Below are 26127 nucleotides of genomic sequence, written 5' to 3' on the forward strand. Positions count from 1 at the left end.
ACCAAGAGACTGGCGAATTGCTAATGTGGTGCCTCTATTCAAAAAAGGATCCCGTTCTCAGCCTCAAAACTATAGGCCAGTTAGTCTGACGTCAGTATTAGGAAAGCTTTTCGAAGGGTTAATAAAGGATAAGATACTGGACTTCATAGCAAATCATAATACTATGAGTTTGTGCCAGCATGGTTTTATGCGTAATAGATCTTGCCAGACTAACTTAATTTCTTTTTACGAGAATGTAAGTAGAGACCTCGATTCTGGGATGGCAGTGGATGTGATTTACTTAGACTTTGCTAAAGCATTTGATACAGTGCCACACAAAAGGTTACTGGTTAAATTAAGGAATGTTGGCCTGGAACATAGTATTTGTACCTGGATAGCGAACTGGCTAAAAGATAGACTACAAAGAGTGGTGGTAAATGGAACATTTTCTAATTGGACCAGTGTTGTTAGTGGAGTACCGCAGGGCTCTGTACTAGGTCCCTTGCTTTTCAACTTGTTTATTAATGACCTGGAGGTGGGCATTGAAAGTACTGTTTCTATTTTTGCAGATGATACTAAATTGTGCAGAACTATAGGTTCCATGCAGGATGCTGCCACTTTGCAAAGTGATCTGTCTAAACTGGAAAACTGGGCAGCAAACTGGAAAATGAGGTTCAATGTTGATAAATGCAAGGTTATGCACTTTGGCAAAAATAATATAAATGCAAGTTATACACTAAATGGCAATGTGTTGGGAGTTTCCTTAAATGAAAAGGATCTAGGGGTCTTTGTAGATAACACGTTGTCTAATTCTGGGCAGTGTCATTCTGTGGCTACTAAAGCAAATAAAGTTCTGTCTTGCATAAAAAAGGGCATTAACTCAAGGGATGAAAACATAATTATGCCTCTTTATAGGTCCCTGGTAAGGCCTCATCTGGAGTATGCAGTTCAGTTTTGGACTCCAGTCCTTAAGAGGGATATAAATGAGCTGGAGAGAGTGCAGAGACGTGCAACTAAATTGGTTAGAGGGACGGAAGACTTAAATTATGAGGGTAGACTGTCAAGGTTGGGGTTGTTTTCTCTGGAAAAAAGGCGCTTGCGAGGGGACATGATTACACTTTACAAGTACATTAGAGGACATTATAGACAAATGGCAGGGGACCTTTTTACCCATAAAGTGGATCACCGTACCAGAGGCCACCCCTTTAGACTAGAAGAAAAGAACTTTCATTTGAAGCAACGTAGAGGGTTCTTCACAGTCAGGACAGTGAGGTTGTGGAATGCACTGCCGGGTGATGTTGTGATGGCTGATTCAGTTAATGCCTTTAAGAATGGCTTGGATGATTTTTTGGACAGACATAATATTAAAGGCTATTGTGATACTAAACTCTATAGTTAATATAGGTATGGGTATATAGAATTTTAATTAAAAGTAGGGAGGGGTGTGTGTAGGGATGCTGGGTTTTCATTTGGAGGGGTTGAACTTGATGGACTTTGTCTTTTTTCAACCCAATTTAACTATGTAACTATGTAACTATGTAACTAGCAGTTAGGCAGGTTAAAATAGAGTTAAAAGGTTGAACTTGATGTTATGTGTCTTTTTTCAACCTAACTTACTATGTTACTATGTATATGTAACTATGTTACTATGTAGTTTGTTGGCCGAATAGACAGATCTGACAATGTGCCCATTGCAGCATGTAGGGGGTCACTGGACAACTAAGAAAGCGATACTCTAAAATGATCCCTTGCTTTTCTCAGCACTGCATGTATAGTTTGTCAGCTCTCTCTCTGGGTCAACTGGCTAACTATAATCTTGAAAATGTCTATGCCTATTGTTTTTATTTGTTCTGATACCTAGCCCAGCCACCATTATCTATTTATCTATTTATGTATTCATTTGTTAATTTAAATATTTTTTTATTATTTAAATTACTCTTTGTTTTAATTCATGTTATTTTATGGCACTTTAAACCATGATTGAACCTCAATATGATATCTTATGATTCTCTGAACTCATGCTATAACATGTTGAATTTTTCCTTGGAAAATCAATAAAACATTTCAGTTAAAAAAAAAGAAAGCGATACTCTGCAAAATATCTCACATATCTGATAGCAATGTACCTTCACTTAAATTTTTCTCTAGAATCTCAATCCTGAACAAGGTGAACTGAGTGAAAATGCTGTCTGGATAACAACGCTCAGCTTCCTTTGCAGCCTCTCTAGCCTGTAAATAAATCATATTCAGAAAAAAAGTATGTCCATCTTGATGACTAAATAATATCAAACATATAATTATCAATATTAACAGACAAGCCATTCTATTCTTATTTTAAGGTTCCTGATGTTCTCCTGCAGTTGGGGGCCTTGTAACAGAGATGAATAGTTGTGATTCATAGATGAGATCTTGCTGGGCAGTGGGTTAATGGTGGGATTTTTCTGTATACTTGGGATGTGGCTGTGCATGTGAGGGACATGTTATTCTCTTGGGGCCCCATTTTACTTATTAAAAAGGCCCATCACCCAGTGATTTAATAATTTTCCTGCCTAGTTAGTAGTGTGGGGCCCCTATGAATACAAATGACAGCCAGCCTTGTCTTAATATCTCTGCAATAAGGCAAAAGTCTAGTATAGGTATGGAACCTATTATCCAAAATGTCTGGGACCTGAGGTAAGGGATAATTCCGTAATTTGGATCTTCATACCTTAAGTCAACCAGAAAATCATGTAATCATTAAATAAATCCAATAGGCTGATTTTGCTTCCAATAAGGATTACTTATATCCAAGTTTTGTCGAGTACAAGGTACTGTTTTATTAGAAAAAGGAAATCATTTTTAAAAATTTGGATTATTTGATTAAAATGTAAGGCTATAGGAGAAAGCCTTTCTGTAATTGGAGCTTTCTGGATAATGGGATTCCAGGTAATGGATCTCATACCTGTATTCCTAAAAAAAAAAAGTAAAAAGACTTGAGTAACTTTAACATTTAATATTTTTCAAAACATTAATTTACATGTGTGTGGGGGACATGAGGAATCCTTCCCCTGTTTGTCTGCCTGTGACATCATCTAGCCCAGTTGCATGCTGGATAGCGATATGATTGGCTGGGAACCCCAGTGCATCCTTGGGAGAAAGGGTGTGTCTGACTTTGGAGCCAAATGCATGGGGTCTTTCAGAGAGAGAGCTGAGAGAGCCAGCGTGAGTAGCTGTAAGATTGTAAGGTACAGAGAAGCTGTTGAATCTGGGGAGATTGAGCCCAGCCTGTCCCCTGCCAAGCGGCTAGAAACTCAGAAGGAGAAAGGGCCACTAGTGGGATTGATCCTGCTGCAGAACTGTGTGTGATCTCCAGTGTGAATTCCTCTGAGAGCACCCCGGTGAGTGAGCCACCCAAGGGAGGATCTTGGCATGGATACAAGTGTGGGGCCCCACAGTGAAGACAGGTCTTAACCCTTTACCTGCTTTGTGAAGACAGGTCTTAACCCTTTACCTGCTTGGAGGGAGCTGCTGCCAACTTCAAAAGGGAGAGGTACTTTTGGGGAATAAGGTAGTGCTACCTGTGGAATAAGAGCTCTGGGGAAGGGACAATCATTTGAACTGTGTGGTTATTAACCCCTTCCGGAGAATTGGGACTGTCACATTTAACAAGGACTGTGTTGAAGCAACATAGTAATTTAGGTAGTGTCCCCTGTGTCCCCAGTGCAGGAGTGCATAGTGTATTAGTTGCCCAAGTGTTTACTACAGTTTATATAAAGTTTATATTTGTTAATTTGCAAACTGTGTGTTTTATTATTCCTAGTGGAACCCCCTGAGGTGTGTTCCTCAGTGTTCACTAGGTGGAGGCACTGCGCTGTAATTCCCAGTTCCCAGTACTTTTCATGTGCAAAAGGGACTCATGGCCACTGGATTGCCAAGGGTATGTTGCTATTTAAAGAGACAGTAACCAGATTAGTGTTATATGTGTTATTTCATTAAATACTTGTTGTAGTGCAAATTTTAAACAAGCTTTAGGCTAAGTATTAAATAAATATTAAGCTAATGCCACATGTAGCATTTACTCTACCCACCAAGCCCCGCCACAACAGTCAACCCCAATGGTCCTCCTCCTGCTCACCTGTGGACTACTACAATCACACGCCAGGAGGGGACAGACTCAGAGTTGGAGAATTTAATTTAATTGTGCCCCTCCCTCAGCAGTGTCTCCACAGGAGCAGACATTAAGGGGCAGATCTTTTAACATAGTACACTTTTTGTAAAAGCAACTTGCATGGTGCAATATAGAGCTGAGGCTCTAATAATAATATTAGGAAGGTAACCTTGGCATATTGCTTGAGCAGTATGTAACAAGACGCCCGGTTCCTCTGAAGTTTGGCACGGTTAAGTTCAGAGTGTCCAGACGCAAAGAAGCTTAAGGAGTAGTTGTACCATTGCAAAGCCTCAGCATAGTTCTTTGCCTGTGGAACACAGCAGTTTCTTAATAAAACAGAGCTGAATAGTCATGATGAGAAATATAACAAAAAAACAGCATTGGCTACAAGACCTCAAAGCATTTGGCTGCATAGTCCCATAAGATGGCATGCAAATGACTGAGCATTTCTGGAGACAACTGCTTTTTTGAGTAATGACCTGAAAAATAAGATATGAAACAACGGTCTTTGTTTCCCTACAAGACAATTAAAATACAAAATGTTTACAATAAACTTCTTTTTTTCATTTGTTTATGGTTCTCATTACATTTAATGCATAAACGGCTGTATGTTAAGCACAAACTAAATTATCTGTTTGGCTAAGGGCATGTTTCCGAAGAAGCAAATAACCTTTGTGTCTTTTATTCCAGACTTATTTGGAGAAATTGGCAATAAACCACAAGTCAAAACAGGTGCAATTAGAACACAATGTCATCTGCTGGGAGATTGTTTTAAGGATAGGGGCAGATGGGGCCGAAATCAGCCTGCTGAAATTTGCAGGCCGATTTCAGCCACTCACCACGAGCAGTATCTTCTTCTTTTTCATCCTGAACCCTGTATCGGTTCTGGCCCCTTCCAAAGGGGTTCAAGCTTGTTGCCAAGACAAGATATTAAAACATTTCCCTAGAGCTCATTTTTTATTTCATCTTTAAGAGAATATACCACTATTAGTGACTACTACAGATATTGGATTTTGTATTTGGCAACGCATTATACAGAAATGGACAAAATTCAGCAATTCCATCCTCACCTGTGCAATGATTAGCGAAAACAATCTTTATTTTGACAAATTTGCTTTATCTCTAAAATAATTAGATAAACACACTTCTTTTGTATATGCTCCAGTGGTTCTCCTTTGTTTAGAGCTCATTTAGAGCATGCTGCAGAAAACATTTCAATCTGTATCAGAATCAGCCTTGTAGCATCAGCTTCTATTATAAATGATTATTACTTTAAAAGCAATAATGAAAAGGAACTTTGCATCATCTGCCTTACTTCAATTGATAAATCAAGCACCAGCATTTGCTTCTTCTATGTACCTACATTGAATCATTGCCTCCAACTTGGGTGAAATAGGGCCCTACCAAAACTTGCACACTGAATAGTTGGTCTGTTACTTGTACTTTTTAATCAATAGTTTCTTTGTCGCATACCTGTGATGAGGTCTTCTATTTTTTGCTGGGCAAGCAACTCCTTCCCTCTCTGCAGCAGAAGTTCAATATACAGAATAAGAGCTTTCTCAAGATCAGGAGAAGATTCAAATTTCTTGCAGGTCATCTTCAGAAAGTCAAATCCAACACAATCCCTGCAATATCAGACATTTTATACATGTTGTACTTCTGATGATACATTATTGTTATAGTGCATGACAAAGTTCATGAGTAATAGATGGCATTGGGGTATCAGTGCTTGATTAAAAGGAGATTTTGTGGACTCACAATTAGATTTCTCTTCAGTTACTTGGGACACAGGAAACAGTAGGTATTGCTAGTATCACTAGGACACAACAAGAAGAAGAACTAGCTCCTCCTCCACTGGCTATACTCCTCTAGTGGGTGGTGCCCTGATCAGTTTGTATCAAAGAATTCACAAAACTAAAAACTATAACAGGAACAAAATGTTGTCCAATGCCAGACCATGTCTTACAGAGTAGCGTGGGCCTCCAACCAAGGAGGGAAGTCCTGTGTCCCCCGAGCGACTGAAGAGAAAGAGATTTAAAAGTGAATCCACAAAATCTCAGCTTGGGGGACACAGGAAACAGTACCAAAGTTGTCCCCAAAAGTACGGCAGGATGAGGCCCTATGTGGAAAAAACCACTGCGGCTTGTAGAACCTTCCTGCAAAAGCGGGTGTCAGGTGCTGCAAAAGTGTAAAGATGGTAAAATTTGGTGAAGGAGTGGATAGAGGTCTACATAGCTGCTTTGCACAGTTGTTCCGCCAAAGCTTGGTTTCTGAATGCCCAGGGCATGCTCATTCCCCTGGTGGAGTGTGCCTTGATTCTGTCAGGTGGCGTCTGACCCTGTGCCGATTAAGCCCTTTAAATGGTCTGCTTTATCCATCTAGAGATTGAAGATTTTGTCGCTGCCAAGCCTTGTGTGGTGCGGCAGGCAGAACAAATAAGGAGTCTGACTTACGGATGTCCTGTAAGTAGAACTTTAGGGCTCTAACATGGTCCAAGAAATGAAGTGCTTCTTCCTTGGGGTTAGCAGGAAATGGACAAAACATTGGGAAGGTAATTTCCTGATTCAGGTGGAAGGCCGAAACTACCTCAGGTAGGAAGGAAGGAACCGCTCTATCTATCTGCATGATAGGGCGCTAAGTTCTGAAACACTTTTTGCCAATCCAATCGCTAGTGGGAAAAATGTTTTCCAAGTAACCCACTGGAGGGAGACCGAAGCCAAAGGTTTGAATGGTCTGGAAAAGGGCTTGTGGTTCTGCCAGGTAGATTTAGGCTTGCTTCCAAAATGTACTCTGCTTGAAAATTTTTGCAGAGTTGGAGACAGTCTGGTAGGTTTGCTTTGGAAGGGACGAAAAAACTTTCCTCTGTGAAAGAAAGTACATGCTTTTGGTTACGGGACTAAGGTACTTTTGCCCCCCACAGCCTAATAATTTTGTCCAGGTCCAGACCAAAAATTAGAAGAGATTAGAAATTAGCGATTTTCTTTGAAGAGAGGTCTGCTAACCACAGTTTCATCCAAAGTGGCCTGCGGGCTGCTATGGACAGTGCCGATGTTCTGCTGATCACTTGGGCCTCATCTAAAGAGGCTTCACAAATAAATTAATTTGCCTCTTTAATTTGAGAAGCCCAATGGGATAGCTCATGGCTCGGAGCTCCTGAGTGAATTGCCTTGAGAAGTGAGTCCGACCATGATTGGATAGCCCTGCTTAGCCAGGCTGTGGCCTAAACTGGACCAAGGGACATACCGGAACCAGAAAAAAGAGAGCGAAGAAATCCCCCCATTTTCTTGTGCATATGGCCCTTAATGGAACAGCAACACCAAAAAATGTAAGTGTTTTAACTAATGAAAATATCATATACGATTGTCCTGCACTGGCAAAACTGATCTGTTTCATACTATAGTTCATATAAACAAGCTGCTGTGTAGCAATGGCGGAAAATGAAAAAAGTCTATATGGCACAGGTTAAATAGTGTATAACAGACAACACCATTATGTTCTACAGAGCTTATCTGCTGTGTAACCATTGCTACACAGCAGATGATTTATACAAACAAAAGTAGTGTTTCTGAAGCAAACACAACAGTTTTACCAGTGCAGGGCAACACTGCATTATATTTTTATTGCTTTAAAACACTTTCATTTTTTGATGTTACTGTTCCTTTAATGGACGAAGTATCTAGGACTGGAACGGTTTTATTTTTGGAAAGCCTTGATACTGGCCCATTTTTCAGTAACCTCTGCAGGGAAAGGATACAACTTTTAATCTACAGTTTTTCTGAAAACGTCTCTCGGGCATGTCCCAATTGTGTTGAATTATCTGATCGAGTTGCGCGTGAGCAGGAAACATAGGCGAAGATCTACTGTTATGCTTGAAGAGAGTCTTGGAGATATCGGAACTAGTCCATAGCCTCTGAGGAGAATTTTGGAGACTCCTCTTCCTGGGCATCTGAACTATGGGACAGGTCACCCTCTGACAGGCAATCATCATCCTTCCATCTTGGTAGTGGAGGGGATTGATTCCTGGGGTAGTCTTCACTATTATCGTCTAAGGGAGAGGGAGCCCTGCGTTTAGAGGTCTTAACTTTCGGATTGTCAAGGAGTTTATCCAATCATAATGCTAGCTCCGTGTTCCCGGTAAGTAACTGGGCTGCCCAATCAGGTATGGCTTGCACCCCAATGGGGGAAGGTCACCGCTGGTCCCAGCTGACTCCTCCTGGGTACCCTGGTCCACTTTGGGGTAGCAGGTCCAAAGGCAGCTTGTATTTACAGGCTCCTTGTGGCTTGAAGGCAATCTCTTACAGCACTTGGCACATGCCAGGAACTTAACGGATGTGCTCCCCCCCCCCCCGGAAAAGAGCCCTCATTCATTCCCTCAGACATACTGTGGGAAGGAATTTTTTTTTTTATATATATATAAAAAGTTAAGGAGGGAGCTACAGGTTCCCCTGTTGTGCCATGCTCACTTGTGCCGTGTTGGTCCGGCGTCTGAGGCCTTATAAGAATGAGGCAGATAGAGGCACGAGGCTGCTGCTGTTGCTTGTGTGACACGGCTGCCTCAGGAGTTCTGGTTGTGCACTTTTGGAGTGAGCCTTTGATTGAGCGATGGTCCCCCAACATATGTAGTAGGTTGCAGCCCCGGCAGCAGTAGTGGGGGCCCCAGGCAGGAAGATGCTGTCCATCCCCTTGCGGTTCCCAGTCAGGGAACCAGAGGTGTTCTGGGCTGACCTGCTCCTTCAAGGCAAATGAGCCTGTGGTGAGGGGGGAGTCTGTGTGGGTAGAGTCACTGCGGCTGCACTGTATACTCACCCACCACTGAGGGATAGCCTTCATTTCCATCTCCTGGCCAGCCAGCTCTCCTTATGTGGGAAAAATTAGAGAGTGAATAGCCTGGGTGGTCTGTGCTGCAGGCACTCAATATTGGGAGATGGCAGAAAGGACAGCCTGCTCAGTGTAGGTGTCCTGCCATCCCCTGTAGCCAGTATACCCTAACCAATGTATACTCCTGAGGATACAACTAAAACCGATTAGGGCTCTGCCCACTGTAGGGGTAGAGCCAGAAGAGGTGGAGCTAGTTCTTCTTGTTGTGTCCTGTCTCCTAGTGATACTAGCTACTCCCCACTGTTTCCTGTGTCCCCCAAGCCGACAATGGAGAAAGGTTTTTTTAATGTGTACCTGAGAATTATGATGACTCTGCTGAATTTACCAAATATGGGATATAAAGCAGGATTAGTGAGAGAAGCAGCCACTTTTATTTCCCTGTTTTACATTTAGAGGGTTATTTACTAAAATCCAATTTTTTCTGATTATTTAAATAAAAAAAATCAGACCAAACTAGTATCCACGATTTTACCTTATTTATTATTTAAAAAAACATGACCAGGGGAATTGATAAAATCGAGCGAAAACTGGAATCGTACAATTTTTTCAAAGGTTTTTTCCCGAATCGCTCAATTTTTTTGGGCTTTTTCCCAAAAAGACAGAATTTTTCTGATTTTTGCCCAAGATGCCAGATATAGTTGAATTTTCAGGCTATTTCCAGCTCAGACTTAGTATAGGGACCTCTCCTATTGACTTATATAACCTTGGCAGGTCTGAGATGGTTGATTTTGCAGCATCAGACTTTAATAAAACCCTAAAAATTTGAGTTTTGCACCAAAAAGCCAGATCAGACTTTAGTAAATAACCCCCATAATAAATGAAAACTGTAGTGCCCCATACTGGGACATAGAAAACATTTTAGGTTGCAGTAATTCTACAACTCTCAAAAGTAGGAGCAAGTGCCAAAGAATACAATCAGTGTTTTAAAGTAGATTGAACTTTAACTTTATTTTGCCCTTTAATGCACTAGATAAAGCAGCAAAATGTTGACTGGTGCTATAAAAGAAAACACACTGGTTAAAGTCATTTTAAACCTAAAAATACATTTTTTGTTTGCTAAAGAAATTAAATATAATTTTAAGCAAATTTACTATATACATTATTTACACATTTCAATGACTTTAAATAAATCTGAATAGATAATTGCTGTTGAAAATCACATATATCTGTCTTTTCTCTGCACATGGTTCTGACTGTTTAGGAGAAGCCAGCTTATTAACCTGAGAAGACCATATGAATAAACATGTGGAATTTGAGTCTTAGCTTAGCTGGATTCTGTTAAATAATTTCAATAGTCACAATGAGTAATGATTGAAGAGAACAGCAAGAGACAGGCAGACACTGCTTTAAATATTTATATTATTTTCATATAACTAAGTTGAATTCATAATTATTGTATTTTGGAAATTTGCCTGGATATATATATTATTTTATTAGGCAAAATCTATATTTTGGTTTACAATCCCTTCAACAGTTGCAAGAAAATGTGCAGACATCTTTCTAATTCTGCCAAATAAATTGAAGAGTAATGTTGCCATCACTATTTTCAACTAATACGAGTGTGTGCTGCCACCTCAGGAATCATGTTATTGACAGTAATTATGTATGCAACATACCCCTAGAATGAAAAGCTTTATAGCACATGACAACTTTTTGGGATCTTTGGAAATTCCCATATGTTTAGGATAGCTCCAAAGTGTGCAAGATGGCCCCCTGTCACCTCACATAGTGTAAAATGCACTGGTGCTTCTCAGTATAATAAGCATCTAGCAGTCTCCAGTGCTTTTGGTTTCAGTAATTTTTCTTTCAGGTGTTTGATTATGTGTGCCATGGGCCACGCACTTATTTTCTCACCTCCTGTGTTCCAAGAGCAGCCTTACAGCGTTCAGATAAATATCCATTGAGAGGTTGTGATGCAGCATTTCTGTGACCACTGCAGAAATATACAACATGGTATATAGCTTTCAAAATGGTGCTCAAAGGCATGGTGATAAAAAGAATATGGCAGTATTTACTAATACAGGAGATAAATTGCTACATTATACAGTATTTTTATCTATAGCAAAAAAAAGCAGACCTTTGTTTTCATTTTCTAGTAGCAGTCTGATCAAATCTGTTTGCTGATTGGTTGCTATTGGTAGCTGCACAAGTGTAAACAAAGTAAATAATTGATTACTTAAATGAGCCTCATCATGTTTTACCTGTACTGAGAACATCATCAGGCATGGAACAATGCAGAAGAATTTTCATTTTTAAGAAGAGACCAGCAGGATGTAAATACTCCTAGACAAAGAAGAGATTGATCAAACAGAGAGAAATAATAAGTGGATAAGTTGAGGCATGCCTCTAATGTAAAACACTTGTCCATATCTGTTTTTTGATATTTGAGCATAAAACAGCAGCACATTGGCATGAATCTCATAAGTATACTTACAGAACAAAATGAAAAAATGTGCATTTATATTGGATATGATCGCAGTGCTGTCTGATCAGTGAACTAGTACGTGAATAGATGAGCATAGATAGCACCTTGCAAGTCAACATGAGTGAATTCCTTACTTTGCCTGACTCTCCGCTCAAGCATTGGTGGAAACAGATGACTCTGTTTAGGGAGTTATATGCTAAACCTTGATTTTTTCTGGTCAAGGTATTTTGGGCAAAAACTCAAATTTTTAGAAGGAAAAAAACCTCAAATTTTTCGAGATTTATTATTCCCTGCAGCTGTTAAAAGTCCGAATCTGAAAATCTGCCATCTCAAACCTGTCGAGGTCATGTAGAAGTCAATAGCAGATGTCCTTTTTACAATTTGAAGATATTGTGATCTGTGCTGGGTTTTATCCGATAATCCGAAAAATTTGGGGTTTTCAGGCGATAACCCCAAAAAATACAGTGATTCAGGAATTAAATCAGAAACATTTGTACGATTCGGAGGTTTTTTCCCGACTTTTTGAGTTATTTTATTGATAAATAGGATAAAAATTGTGGATGGGTGTTTGGTCAAGATTGGTTAAATAAAAAGATTAGCTAAATTTGAGTTTTAGTAAATAACCCTCTTAGAGTTTGGATATGCTCATTTTCTGATGGAAGACAGATTTAAATTCTGTTAAGTCCATATGTGAATGTGGCAACACATTTCCTTACAGCATTGGCCTATTGATTGTCTGTCAGTACCCACCTATGATTCAAGAGAATGGGGCTACAGCTAATGCTTGCCTACAAGCAATACAGAGGAAAACCATGGGAATTGTCTTGCCTGTGCAAACTTCAAAAGCAGAGTTCAAAATGTAGAGACTTAAAAGATTTTTAATTATGTTTTATCTAAATTCCAATTACCAGTTAAAAATAGTACAGTTTTATGTGGTCTTCTGGGTGTTACGCTTATGGTTTTTGGAATAATTAACAGAATATCATCCAAGGAATGTAGGGAGTTTTGGTCTCACAGGCTTATAACATACATATTTCATATCTGAATGACTCTGAGGAGAGTTGCATTGCCTCTAGTCACATCTAAAACTTTGAATATGTGATGGAATTATTTATAGAATTTTAGACACAGATATGTGGCACTAGCATATGTACTTTATTTGATACCATCCTGTGCTCAACTCACAAAATGTATAATCTATTTGGTATTTCATCTAAATTTTAGTGAGGATCAAAAGAAGCTTATGAATGGATATATATTTAGAGCAATTTTGTATGCACAAAATATATGTTTACAGATGGAAATAAATACAGTCAAACCTCAATTTTACATCCCCTGATTTTAAGTTTTCCATTATTTTGCATACTTTTTTGTTCCACCTATATATGTATTATGCATAATACATTTCCCAGATTTTGCATTTTACTGGAGTTTACACAACTTTTTTGGTCCCCTGAAAATGTAAAATGGGACTCTACTGCAGTAGTCTAAATGGCCATGAAAGAAAAATACATGCTTCCCAGAATGCTCTATGAGGCGGAGCAGAGGTCAGTAAAATGTGTCTAGTTAGGTGTTTAGCTAATTAGCCTCCCCTGTAATAAACATAGGTTTTGTTTGGCTGTAGTCTCTCAAACTTCTAGTAAAGCTGGAAATACATGGTCCAATTAAAGCTGCTAACTCGGCCCCTTCAGATTTATTGGCCCATGGGTATTGGGCACATGGGAGGTCCTGCCAATCAATACATAGCCAAGACAGGTCTCTGTAAGCCCCTAGTATGATCCATCAGTTCATCCTGATTTGGTCCACTGTGTTGGTGGCCAAATCAGGTAAAGATCTGTTCATTTAGAAATCTCACCAAATGAGGGGTATGTTACCATGTAACAATGCAAGTTGCTGCTGCTAAAGTGGCAGAAGGAATCACAAAAAAATTGAGAGTAAGTAAAATTGCTATTCCTGTTAAATTTGTTTGCTCCAGTAGTAGACTGTGCTCCTATCAAGGGGTAAAAGGTTAACCCTAATGCCAGCGGAGTGGTTCCCCAACAATATGTATATATATATATATATATATATATCTATATATATATATATGCTTGTATAAAGTTGTAGGGAATTAGTGCAAAACCATTGCACGTATCCCTGTAAGAGATCAGACACAGTGCCTGTGTGTGCGGTAAGCTGTTACCTAGCAACCAACTGTTCCGTGATCTCAGTGCAGCAGGAAGTGACACAGCAGCTAGTGAGTGGCTGGTAGGAAGAGGAAGTTGCAGATGCTGGCAGAAGAGAAAAAAAGCCTGGCAGAGAGAACCACATGGTGGACAGAGAAAGAGACCAGAGAGCTGCTGGTGGGGTCTAGAGAGCTGTGAGGCTTCACCAAAAGCAGTCATTTGGATTGGGCTGGCACAGGGAAGCCTGGAGAGACAGGAAGAAAAGAATCCAGACTGGAGGAGAAACCAGCAGTAGATTCCTGTCTAAGCATCCACGGGGCTGGTAGTCGCACTGTATGTCTGAATGTGCTGGACTCGCCTGAAAAGAAATCTGTAAAGCATCTGAGGAGTATTTGGAGTGAGTATCCTGTTTAAAGGGACATTACCCTAAAGAAGCGGTTGAAGATACAGATACTGTTTTGTGGAAGAACATTAAAGGAACAGTTCAGCGTTAAAATAAAAATGGTGTAAATAGATAGGCTGTGCAAAATAAAAAATGTTTCTAATATAGTTAGGCAAAAATGTAATGTATAAAGGCTGGAGTGACTGGATGTGTAACATAATAGCCAGAACACTACTTCCTGCTTTTCAGCTTTTCAGCTCTCTAACTCTGAGCTGGTCAGTAACTTGAAGGGGGCCACATGGTACATATCTGTTCAGTGAGTTTGAGCAGTCAGCTCAGATTCAAAAGCAACAGATCTGACCCATGTGCCCCCCTTAATTTACTGCCTGGTAACCAGGGTAACCAGTCAGTGTAAACCAAGAGAGCTGAAAAGCAGAAAGTAGTGTTCTGGGTATTATGTTAGACATCCAGTCACTGCAGCCTTTATACATTACATTTTTGCCTAACTAACTATATTAAAAACATTTTTTATTTTGCACAGCCTATCTATTTACCCAGTTTTTATTTTTACACTGAACAATTCCTTTAAAGGACTTTGCTTTCTTTAGTTATCTAGATAGCGCAAGCAAATTAGTTAGTGAGGCCTTACTCCCATCTGGTTAGGAGTGCTATTTGAACTAGTTGGCCATTTTATTTTAGATAAACAGTTATGCAGTTTAACAAATAGTATGTGTGTGTTATTACTGTATTCCTATTGGGGCCCCCCATAGGTGCATTCCCGGATCCCACTAGGTGGAGGCACTGCACTGGTAAGTACCAGGTACCCGGTCTCTCCCAATACCACTTCAGAGTGGCTCAGGTTTGTCCCGAGCCAACAGGTAAGCGCCACACGTGGAGTGTAACACCGACAAGGGGCGTAGAAAGGGTTACACGATGACCTGCACCAAGACCCTAACTGCGCCATGCAAGTCACACAAATGTTCAGCATCTAGGGATATACAGAGGTGTCATGGCCATGGAATAGCAGTTCAGTCTCTTTCAGCCCCTTCCATATTCTGTAGCTGTAAGGGATCTCAGGGTATGCTTTGTTTATTCTGTCTTTGTTAAAGGAGAACTAAAGAAGTAGACTAGAAATGTTGTACATTATGTTTTGGAGTTCTGTACCAGCCCAAGGCAACCCTTGGGCTGGTTGTGCCCCAAAATATGCCCCAGTAACTCCTCATTTTCTTTTCTATTGATTCACTGCATGTGCTCTGTGCTGCTGTCACTTACTGAGCTTAGGCACCCACTCACTATATACAGTACACATAGAATATAAATGTCACGATATAAGGCTGATAAGTATTTAATACATATAATTACTACATTGCAGCACAGAAATCAGTGCAACTGGCATCGGCATTTAATATTCTGCACCATAGCATCAGCTTTTATTACAGGCCAACCTTATTTTCTGCTTGATAATTTGTGACGACCCCTAAGCTTAGCTTCTCAACAGCTCCTCAGATCCCACTGAGCATGTGAGTGTCGCAGACACTTTCCAAGATGGTGACCCCCTGTGACAAGTTTGAAGTCCTGGATCATTGCTGTTATTAAGAAACTGAAACTTTAGGCCGGTGCAATAAGTGCAATATATAAAATGTGGCATTTTTAGCCATATTCATTTTCAGGGTTTAGCTCTCCTTTAAGGATACTTTGCAATCAAATGAGAGCTAATGTAACTAGCAAGCAAACCTCCCTACTATTATTTTCTGGAACACCTTGAGGCACTTCTCTGCATCAGTCATAGCACCTCCAGGACAGATTTATAGACAGAGACAGCTGCATTACCCACTTTTATGTGTTTTTTATACATATTATAGAAACAGCCAAAAGGACTTATCTGGTGTGCCCAACTGTGTGGCACATAGTGAAAGCAAAAGCTTGATTTATTTACAATTAATTATCTGATTTGTCCTCTGTAATCTGTGGTTTTGTTCAAAGTGTATGGATTTTCATTTTCATTCTTTTACATTTTTATAAACTTGTGTGGGAAAGCTACAGTACAGAAATGAATAAGGACAACTTTCTTTATTATGGTAATTGGTGCAAAAGATTTAAACATCGAAAATGTTAAAAATACTATTTTCAACCACTAGAGGGTGTAAAAAACCTACTTTTAAAAATCTGTTTCTCTGGTGGTGAGACTGAACAGAAGGCACATTCATTTACTTATTTCAAATGGTTTATCTCAATATAACAAGATTTAAAATATGGCATATCCATCATTCTTCAGTACAGTGTACTATACCTCATTAGCCATATTGATGATGCTGATAGCCTTGTCTTGGTAGATTTTGCAGTCCCACTCCCAGTACAAAGTAGCAAGGAGCCGCAGTACTTTGGCCTATAAAGATAAGGGAGAGGTAATAATTTATTTTGAAATTCGATTTTTTTTCTTTAAATGTCAAAATGTCACTTGAGTGGCCTTCAGACAAGTTCCTTAAGGTGAGTAGCTCCTAACTATGGGGCTGGCCCCACCGAGGGGCTAGGAGGGGCTAGGAGTAGTGGTAGGGGGTTCTACATAGAGATGTGAAAAAAAGAGGAGGGTTTAATGTCAAGGTTGGGGTTGTTTTCTCTGAGAAAGGGCACATTACTCGTAAATTACTAAGTAAATTAGAGGATATTAAAGATAGATAGTGGGGGATAATTTTTCCCATTGAAAACATCAATGTACAAATGGCATCCTCCTGTCACTTCACACAAATGGCAAATTTCAGCCAGAAAATGCACATTTGGTCTTTTGGTTCGATTCAAATTGTCGAATTTTGTCGAGACTTTTCCCGAATGTACAATTTCGTTCAGATTTTTTAGCAAATTAAGCCAAATCATGGTTGGGAGTTATATATATAAATAACGAGAAAAATTCAAGTTTTGGTAAATACCACCCTATGCAAATGTGTGTCTGGGCAATAATCCATTGTAACCAGTCATTGACTAACTTTGTTCAGCCAGCTGCAGGAAGTGCATTATAAAAAGTAAATAAAAACACCTGCATCTCTTTTCCAGTGCTGTATCTCTCATCCATTTTTCCAATCTCATAGCTCTGACTAAAAAAACAAAAATTAATTAAAAATAATAAAGTTTACAACAAAACCCTATTCATACAAAGACACAGCTGTAACATGTGATGGTGCAAGTTAAAGAGCTATACTTAAGTGGAAATAGCGTGTGTTTTTTTCTTGCGTCATATTTATTCAAGATTTTTTGATGGATTTGGCTTTGTAGTGAATGCATGTTATAAAGTGCTGTCTTAGTTCAAAAACCCTCCTAGTTTGCTCGTTAATTTCTGGCACAAATTCTGGAAGTGATTAAGCATCCTGTCTGCCAGGACCCTTAAGGAACATTAACATCATAAAGTAATGTATTTTTTACATATTGCTTACGTTCATCCATTGGCTTTAAATAAATTATGTCATTGAAAAACTAGAAAACAGGTATCATTCTATAGTTCTGTAGAAAGCCATAAATAGGTTAAGGCATTTGACCAGTGGTATAGATATACCTTCTGCAAGTTCAGAGAGAGTATATATATATATATATATATATATATATATATATATATATATATATATATATATATATATATATATATATATATATAATATATATATATATATATTTTTTTTTTTTTTTTACATAAGCCCTATTGAATGAGCTTGTGTCAAAAAGAGGGGGAATATTTATATGGTTAACCAAATATATATTGGTCAAGCACCAAGGGGGTAAATTGAAAAGGGCCTTGCCATATGACACTTCTTGAGCACCATCACTACCTGCTGAGATACATGCAAGGGGTGTTAAATATATACTCCTTGCTTCTATACATGTTTGCCTTTGTGTAAGAACCATCTGATTATTTCTTGATGTTTTTTGAAACCCTTTGAGGATGGTTAGCACTAGTTGTATTACGTTTGGCAAAAATGGTTGTGCTAGTGATCATATTTCTAGAGTAGGGCTTTTAGTGCTATGTATAATGTTGGGTATCATTGTAGAAACCATTCACTTGCATACTTCATTCCCTGCTTTACAGTGCTACCTGCCACAATCATTCAACTCACAGCAAATAGAACATTAATATGATTGCATTGTTGCCAAAGTTTCACCAGTGTAAGAGTAGCAGAAAGCTGATAGTAGTCCATACAGCAAACAGCTTTAATTGAAGATAATGCTCTAGATTTTCACATTTTCTCTCTGTGGCAGTTGAAGCAAAAGGAGGAACTTTGGAAGCAAAAGGAGGAACTTACCTATTAAAGGAATGTTGTGTGTTGCAATGCCATTGCACACGCAGAGCACATATTCAGCAACAAGTGGTAGGTTACCCTTACCTCAGCCAGAACGAGCTCTGCTCATAAATCTTCCCTTCATATGTCTCTACACCAAAGTTGTAACACAAAACTGACAAGTACATAGCCTGCAAATAAAGCAGTGTTTTTTATTTAACCTTACATCAATATACAGAACTCCAGTCCCAACTATTGTCCACATTAAATAATTTTTCAAACACACCTCTGTAGCTGTGGATCCCAAACTGTGTGGCTGCCCCCTGGGAGGCTCAGGACCTTGACTAGGAATAATCTGCACAAATAATAAAAGCAAGGGTTTCCCTGCAAGCAAATGCCTTGAGTGCCGTTATCTCTGTTGTAAACGATATATACGGGAGGCTGCCGAATCCTCCATTACTGAGCACCAGGCTGCAATCTTTGAGGGTTGTTGAAGGTGTGTGTTTACTCTAACCTGTGCCTTTACTAGGAGGGGCACTGCCTGAAAGCCATTTAGGGAGATATTTGGGCATAATGACTTTTTTATGTGGCTATGACCTTTTTATGGACTAAGTGGAGGTCAAAGGGAACTATAAGTCTATAGAACAATGTTCTAAGGCAATGTCAGAGCTGTCTGCATATTGTCCCACAAACGTATCTAGGTAACAAATGGTGGAGAATTATCATGGGTCATAACTGAAAAATATCAGTGAAAGCAAACAAGGGGTACCCCCATGCACACATAGTTTTTGCCCTTCAGGACATACAGCTTTCCCACCTCTTTTGGTTGCCTCAACAGCATATCTTTGCATCTCTGAATTTTCATTGAAGCCAAATTGAAGTCTTTTTGAGCCACAGCCTGTACAAAAACACAAAGAGAATAGTTAGCCCAGAAACTCACATAGAGAAGCTGTGTACTAAAATAATGCTAGGCATACAGTATGTTGTGTAGGGTGGTTCCTTTGTCAAAGGCTTATCATAGAATAGACATACAGTAGCAATGTAATGCCTAAAATTGTTGAGGATCACTATCACCATTCTGTCAATATCACCCCAAATTATGAACTGATGGGCATGTTTCTGGCAGAGACTCACATAGCCTAAACAATAAAATGACTGAAAGATCATTTCATTACAGTTCATCAGATGGAACTCCACAAAAGAACTGTGGTTAAAAGTCCTTTCATCCTCTGATAGTGTTTTGTTTCTGTATCCTCTGCTAGGAAAACAGACAATAAAATATTTTAGGAGATCTATATGTTCTTATTCAAATTCCTTTCCTGTTTATATAGATATAAACATACACCCAATCAAACAAACTGCTAATAAATATATTTTCTCATTTATGAATCCTGCCTTTGTGGAATAGCATTCCAGCTGACTCAAAGAAATTCTTACAATATCCAATAGTGAGCATTTTGACCATATACGTGAATGTCCAAATTGCAATGATCCTGCCAATCCGTTTGTTGGTTAATCGTTCAGATTACATGTGTAGATCAATAATTGTACAAATTGGCGAGAAAATACAGAATGTAAATTAAGTGTGGTCAGCTAGACCCAGTACTTGGGGAGTTGTCTCATGAGACAATGATGAGATCAATCACCTCTCCATTTTGTGGTTCTGCTTTGCACTAATTTGTAAATGTTTAAAAAACGTGCAATATATTAACAATTTTATAACTGTGTTACTTGATTCAGTCTAAAATGTTCATAACATTTACATATCTGGTTGGACTATGTTTCCCAGTATCCTATCTGAGGCTTTTTTTTAATATTTACATTCCATGCAAACCTTAATGTAATTTTCCTTGGTTTCGAATATTGGGTTTATTTATATTCATTATTTACAGCCTTAAGGGGGAATGTAATATGCTTCGTTACCGCAAAAAACTTTTGCAAAGGCAATTGCAAATATTAGCGACCATTTCTGAGTAATTTTTGACAGATAAAGACCTAAATTACTTCCTTGCAAAGTTTGCAACCAATTGCTTTCGCAAACTTTGTAGTGTATGTAATAAAAATTTGGCAATCGCAAACCGGTTTATGCGACAAAATATTTAACGTAACCCCAGAGTAGAGTTTAAAGGATTGCAATGTGCAGTTATAATTCACAATGTAATAAAAGCCTAATGAAGAATATTACAATGTGAATTTTTATTTGTTCTTTGCGAATTTTATTACATTTTCCTTCCTGTAAACCACTAATTTGTGCCTTTTATTGTTATAGTGTTCTTTACTGAATGCACATTGTGTGTTAATAATGATTTCTATATCTACTTCTTACTAGGGGCAGCCAAAGATTTTGTCTGTCATTTCGACTCGTGTCTTGCACAAAGTCTCGGTTAAGCTACTTTAGTTAAAATACAATGGGGACTCCAACAATTTTTTTTCCCATAATGTAAGAAAATATATTTTTTATTGCAATGTCTTGTATTTATGTTTTCAAGATCAAGGTAACAGAGATCCAGCAATTCTAGGTATCATAACTGTATCACAAATGTATCCTAAATAGCATAATACATAGACAAAATGGGGGTTGGAGTTGTTAGTATGGAAATAACTATAAAAAAACAGAAATGCAGTGCATTGTTTCTAAATATTTTAATGATTATTGCTGAGATTTGCAATAATTATTTCACGGTAACCACATCTCATTGTGTTTATCTATAGAGTCTTCCAAAAGAGCCGTTTGACGGAGAAGGTTTTGTAGATCATAATTAATTCTTTCCACTACCGCATAAGTCCCAATGTTTGTGCAGGTTGGGGGAGTGAAGGTGTCAAATTATTTTTTTCTTTCAGTGGTTAATACTATCTTGTCAATATTTTGAATGCTAATTCTCTAGTTTGAGACATTGTTTGCTACACAGTATGGAAAAGCTTTCCTTGAGTATGCCCACTTGTTGACACCATGTTTCAAGCTTCAAGATAGGTGGTTGTTATTTTAAAGATGGGTTTAATTGTAGCGGCAGAGCTGAGAAAACCTGAAAATTACCTCTGTGGCATGTTTCAGGTAAATTGCAAGTATTGGAATGACTTAATTTCAGTGGACATGAGTAAATACTGAATCCAGGGTATATATCAGATTTCTACCGGGTAAATAATTGGGTGGCATAGCTAGGTAGGAAAAGGTGGTCTGTATGTGTGTGTGTGGGGGGGGGTCAATAAGTTATGGCTTGGAACTGTGACTACTGCAATAGGTTATGCTATTTTTGGACGGAGTTGGTTAATACAGAGCTTTCGATAGTTAGCAATTGAAAGTCAAATCTATTTAAAAATTCACTCAGCAACTTTCAGTATACGGTAAATGCCACTGTGTGGTCTGGGAGAGTTGTGCTGCTTTACAATAGGCAATTCGATTTCAGAGTGCAAGGCCATCGTTAAGTTGAGGGTTTAAGAAAATGTGATTTTAAGCAACATTTCATTAAACAATATAAAAATGTCCACGGTTTTACAGTTATTTGTAAATGTAATTGCTTTAACACCTTCATGCTGATGACATCTACTTGTCTACTCCTGACCTTTCTCCTTCTGTCCTTTCCCAAGTTATGCTTTTCTGCCATCTCCTCCTGGATGCCACTGCGTCACTTGAAACTAAATTTCTCTCAAACAGAATTCATGATATTTCCTCCAGCATCTTCCCCTGTACTTGAGGTTTCACTCACAGAATAACATCCCTTTCAATCAACCAGACACACCACCTAGGAATTATCTAAGACTCACATCTGTCTTTCACAACGCACATGCAAACACTTGACAAATCTTGTTGTATTCTCTATGCATCATTGCCCGAATATGCATAGCTAAAACACATTATTTCTCACCTTGACTAATGCAACTTACTCCTTGCAGGTGTTCACATTGGCTTTCACAACTCCAATCTGTTCTAATGCTGCTGCTAGATTCATTCATCTCATTGCTCCACTCCCCTATGCATATCCCTTCACTGATTCCCAATCTTACTAACACTTAGGGGCCAATTCACTAAATTCGAATGAAGGATTCGAAGTCAAAAAACTTCGAATTTCGAAGGTTTTTTTGGGCTACTTCGACCATCGAATGGGCTACTTCGACTACGACTTCGAATCGAAGGATTCGTAGTAAAAATCGTTCGACTATTCGACCATTCGATAGTCGAAGTACTGTCTCTTTAAAAAAAACTTCGACCCCCTAGTTCGGCAGATAAAAGCTACCGAAGTCAATGTTAGCCTATGGGGAAGGTCCCCATAGGCTTGCCTAACTTTTTTTGATCGAAGGATATTCCTTCGATCGTTGGATTAAAATCCTTCGAATCGTTCGATTCGAAGGATTTTATCGTTCGATCGAAGGAATAATCCTTTGATCGTACGATCGTACTATCTGCGCTAAATCCTTTGACTTCGATGTTCGAAGTCAAAGGATTTCAATTCCTAGTCGAATATCGAGGGTTAATTAACCCTCGATATTCGACCCATAGTGAATCAGCCCCTAAGGGTCGAATATCGAGGGTTAATTAACCCTCGATATTCGACTAGGAATTGAAATTGCAATTGATTTAGCGCAGATAGTTCAATCGAACGATTGAAGGATTATTCCTTCGATCGAACGATTAAATCCTTTGAATCGAACGATTCGAAGGATTTAAATCCAACGATCGAAGGAATATCCTTCGATCAAAAAAAGTTAGCCAAGCCTATGGGGACCTTCCCCATAGGCTAACATTGACTTCGGTAGCTTTTAGATGGCGAACTAGGGGGTCGAAGTATTTTTTAAAGAGACAGTACTTCAACTATCGAATGGTCGAATAGTCCAACGATTTTTACTTCGAATCCTTCGATTCGAAGTCGTAGTTGTTGTCGAAGGTCGAAGTAGCCCATTCAATGGTCGAAGTTGCCAAAAAAAAACTTCGAAATTCGAAGTTTTTTAACTTCGAATCCTTCACTCGAAGTTAGTGAATCGGCACCTTAAATTCAAGGCCCTTAACACTGAAGTCCCTCTTTATATTTCAGCTCTGATCTCAAAATACACTGCTTCACACAACCTACCTCTCTTTTCCTCCCATCACTTCATCCCATTCCAGACTGCAAGACTTCTCTCAGGCATCTGTCTGTCTCTAGAACTGACTCTTCCCTTCCTTCCAAACTTTTAAAGGCTCCCTAAAGACCCAACTGTTTAGGGAAGCATGTTCAATGTATCATGACTGATCAGACATTAAGTTATTATAAATCACCAATTGTTTTCATATTACTTAAGTTTCAAATGTACCCTAACCTTTTAGATTGTAAGCTCTTAACAAAGACCCCTGTTGTTTATAAATGAATGTAAAGCGCTGCATAACTCACTCTATAAATACATGATGACTTTTGAAAAACAGTATTTTGAAAACAGTATTTTATATCCCTTTCTATTTACTGCACTGCTGATTCTGGCTCTAATACCTATTAAATCTTTTTATTAATGTGTACTAGAAAAATTAGTGGAGGTGGGAGTTTAACCTTGTAGGGATTTTGTGCCATAGTTGACAAATACTTACATGACAACTGTAATGTTGACATGTGAGGCACCCATTGTAACTTAACAATGTGTAATTTGACTTTTCTGCCTAGGCCAGAAGGGTATATTATAAATGAATGTAGGATAGAGAGGGAACTGTTGCCTGGACCATATTGAGGTGGAGTTTGCTTTTAGTTAAGTCGCCATGTCAGGATGTGACACTTAGGGGCATATTTATTAAGGATCGAATTTGAGTACTTCGATAGTCTAAGTATTTTTTCCAGCGAAAACAGCCATTTTCAATCGAAGTAAAATCGTACATCGATCAATATAATCCTGCAAATTGAACGATTCAAAGGATTCTACAAAACAAAACTTCGACTTCTCAGAACTTAGATTTTTGAGTGGTTGAATATTCAACGTTTTTTTCAATTCGAATTTTGGCCTATTCGATGGTCGAAGTACCCAAAAATTACTTCGAAATTCAACGTTTTTCACTTCGAAAATTCACTTCGACCTTTGATAAATCTGCCCCTTAGTGTTACAGTGCTATAAATGATGTAGGTCCATATATTAGAAAGAGAACGATACAGTTGTTTAATTTGAAATCAACACAACCATTTTCAGCATTTTCAGCATTCCTGCTTCATGCCAAAGCTTCCATTCTACATGTCTTCTATAAGTCTACATGTAACTATTGTTCATAAATGGTATTTCTTAGGTATATATAGTAGCACTATGCTCAAGATTGAGCTGAAATTTATACTAAAACTGTCTTTACAAATTGCCCAGTCAACCCCAAATGCGTACCTTCAAGAGATTCTTCCAATAAGAAGAGCAGTCAATCTGACCCCATTACCACAGTTCCCTGATCCTATACCTAGTTTCTGTACTTAGTTATAATAATAAAAATTGAAAGATAAAAGTGGACACTTTTTCTTAAGATCATTAAAGAAGAATGAACATTTATTGATTCCACAGTTTACAGAACATACCACTTCTGCTTGATATGAGAGCACTTTAAATAGATCCTTCTCCACATATATTTTGTGCACGTTCATATCTGCCTCTTGTGTATGCCTCTGTGTTAGCAGTAAATACAGCTTCTCCAAGCTCTAGAATGGAAGTGAGAGTACTGTCACAAGAATAGCAATAGATTTGAACAGTCATGTAACTCTGGATTATTAGGTATAACATGACTTACATTCAGTGCAGTTTCAAGGAATCCATTTGCAAGGTCAGGCTTGCCAACGTCTATCCAGCCCTTCCCAGTCTTTATGGCCATCTGGAAATCAATTAAGAGGGCATCATAGCCAAATGTAACGCATGTTTTAGTGACAAAAATTGTTTACAGTGTTCATTTATTTCATGCTATCTGTTGCTCTTAAAAGGTATTGGAACTTAAAGTGAACTTGTCACCCAGACATAAAAAGCTGTATAATAAAAGTAATTTCAAATTAAATTTTCAAATTGAAATCCAAATTCATTTTTTTATTAAAGCATTCATAGCTGTTGTAAACTCATTTAAAATACCAGCTGTCAATCAAATATTGTCTGCCCCTCCTCTATGCCTTACTTTCACTTTCCATTCAGCACTTCCTAGATGTCACTGCTCTCCCCACATCCCCCCCACTGTCCTCTTAATCATTTAATTGTGTAACCAGTGGATGGGGATGGACATCGGGTCTCCCATTCTGGTGCACAAACAGGATTCTGAGATGATACAAGGCTTGTCTTAATAACAGAGTCCTCAAAATGGCTCCTGCCTGCTTGTTATAATTATGAATTCCCAGATGGAAGGAAACAATATTCAAATAATTTTTACAATGTAATTAAAGTTCATTTTGCTTGATTACCATGATGAAATAGGATTTGGAATAATTTTTTTGGGTGACGGGTCCCCTTTACCTTTAAAAAAAAGTGATTATGCAATAATCCAACTGGATCAAACTGATGTTTTTCCCCAAACAAAAAAAAAAAGTAAATGTTGTGTCATTTAACAATTAGATTTTTTTTTATTTATGAGCGCAAAGTTGTTCTAATACTATTTTTCTTTTTGAGATAATTTGAATAAGCTTTCTTAAATTCCCATACTCAAGAGTAAGGACATCATATACTACACATTAGAGGAATTAAAGAGAGACCAACAAATGCATGACCCTGCACCCAGTTTGTAATACTGTATGAGGGGAATAAAGCAGTTCTGAACATAAAGGAGGCAATATATTGATTCACAATCATATTGTTTAATATATTTAAGGAACAAATTAAGATAAGCTTAATATACAGGTCATGGTTACTGTTATAGGAGTCCACAATAATAATAATAAGTAAAAAATAAGTGGAGACATTGTAAAAGCTAAAGCAACAACAAAGAT

General features: G+C 38.4%; 1 protein-coding gene across 2 annotated transcripts in view; it reads right to left on the reverse strand.

The window, feature by feature from the left end:
- Window positions 1–26127, reverse strand: part of tex11.L (testis expressed 11 L homeolog) — a 52808-nt gene that overhangs the window by 17889 nt on the left and 8792 nt on the right. For both annotated transcript variants that reach the window (XM_041572694.1, XM_041572693.1), the window contains exons 6-17: window positions 24954–25034; window positions 24745–24864; window positions 19056–19136; window positions 18344–18429; window positions 17008–17065; window positions 16267–16362; window positions 11206–11287; window positions 10859–10937; window positions 5600–5751; window positions 4520–4605; window positions 4296–4433; window positions 2106–2208 (exon numbers count right to left, since the gene is read on the reverse strand). In XM_041572694.1, coding sequence (XP_041428628.1) covers window positions 2106–2208; window positions 4296–4433; window positions 4520–4605; window positions 5600–5751; window positions 10859–10937; window positions 11206–11287; window positions 16267–16362; window positions 17008–17065; window positions 18344–18429; window positions 19056–19136; window positions 24745–24864; window positions 24954–25034 — 1162 coding nt within the window. The remainder of the gene's footprint in view (window positions 1–2105; window positions 2209–4295; window positions 4434–4519; window positions 4606–5599; window positions 5752–10858; window positions 10938–11205; window positions 11288–16266; window positions 16363–17007; window positions 17066–18343; window positions 18430–19055; window positions 19137–24744; window positions 24865–24953; window positions 25035–26127) is intronic.

The sequence above is a fragment of the Xenopus laevis genome, chromosome 8L (genome assembly GCF_017654675.1).
Source record: "Xenopus laevis strain J_2021 chromosome 8L, Xenopus_laevis_v10.1, whole genome shotgun sequence".
NCBI classification, from domain to species: domain Eukaryota; kingdom Metazoa; phylum Chordata; class Amphibia; order Anura; family Pipidae; genus Xenopus; species Xenopus laevis.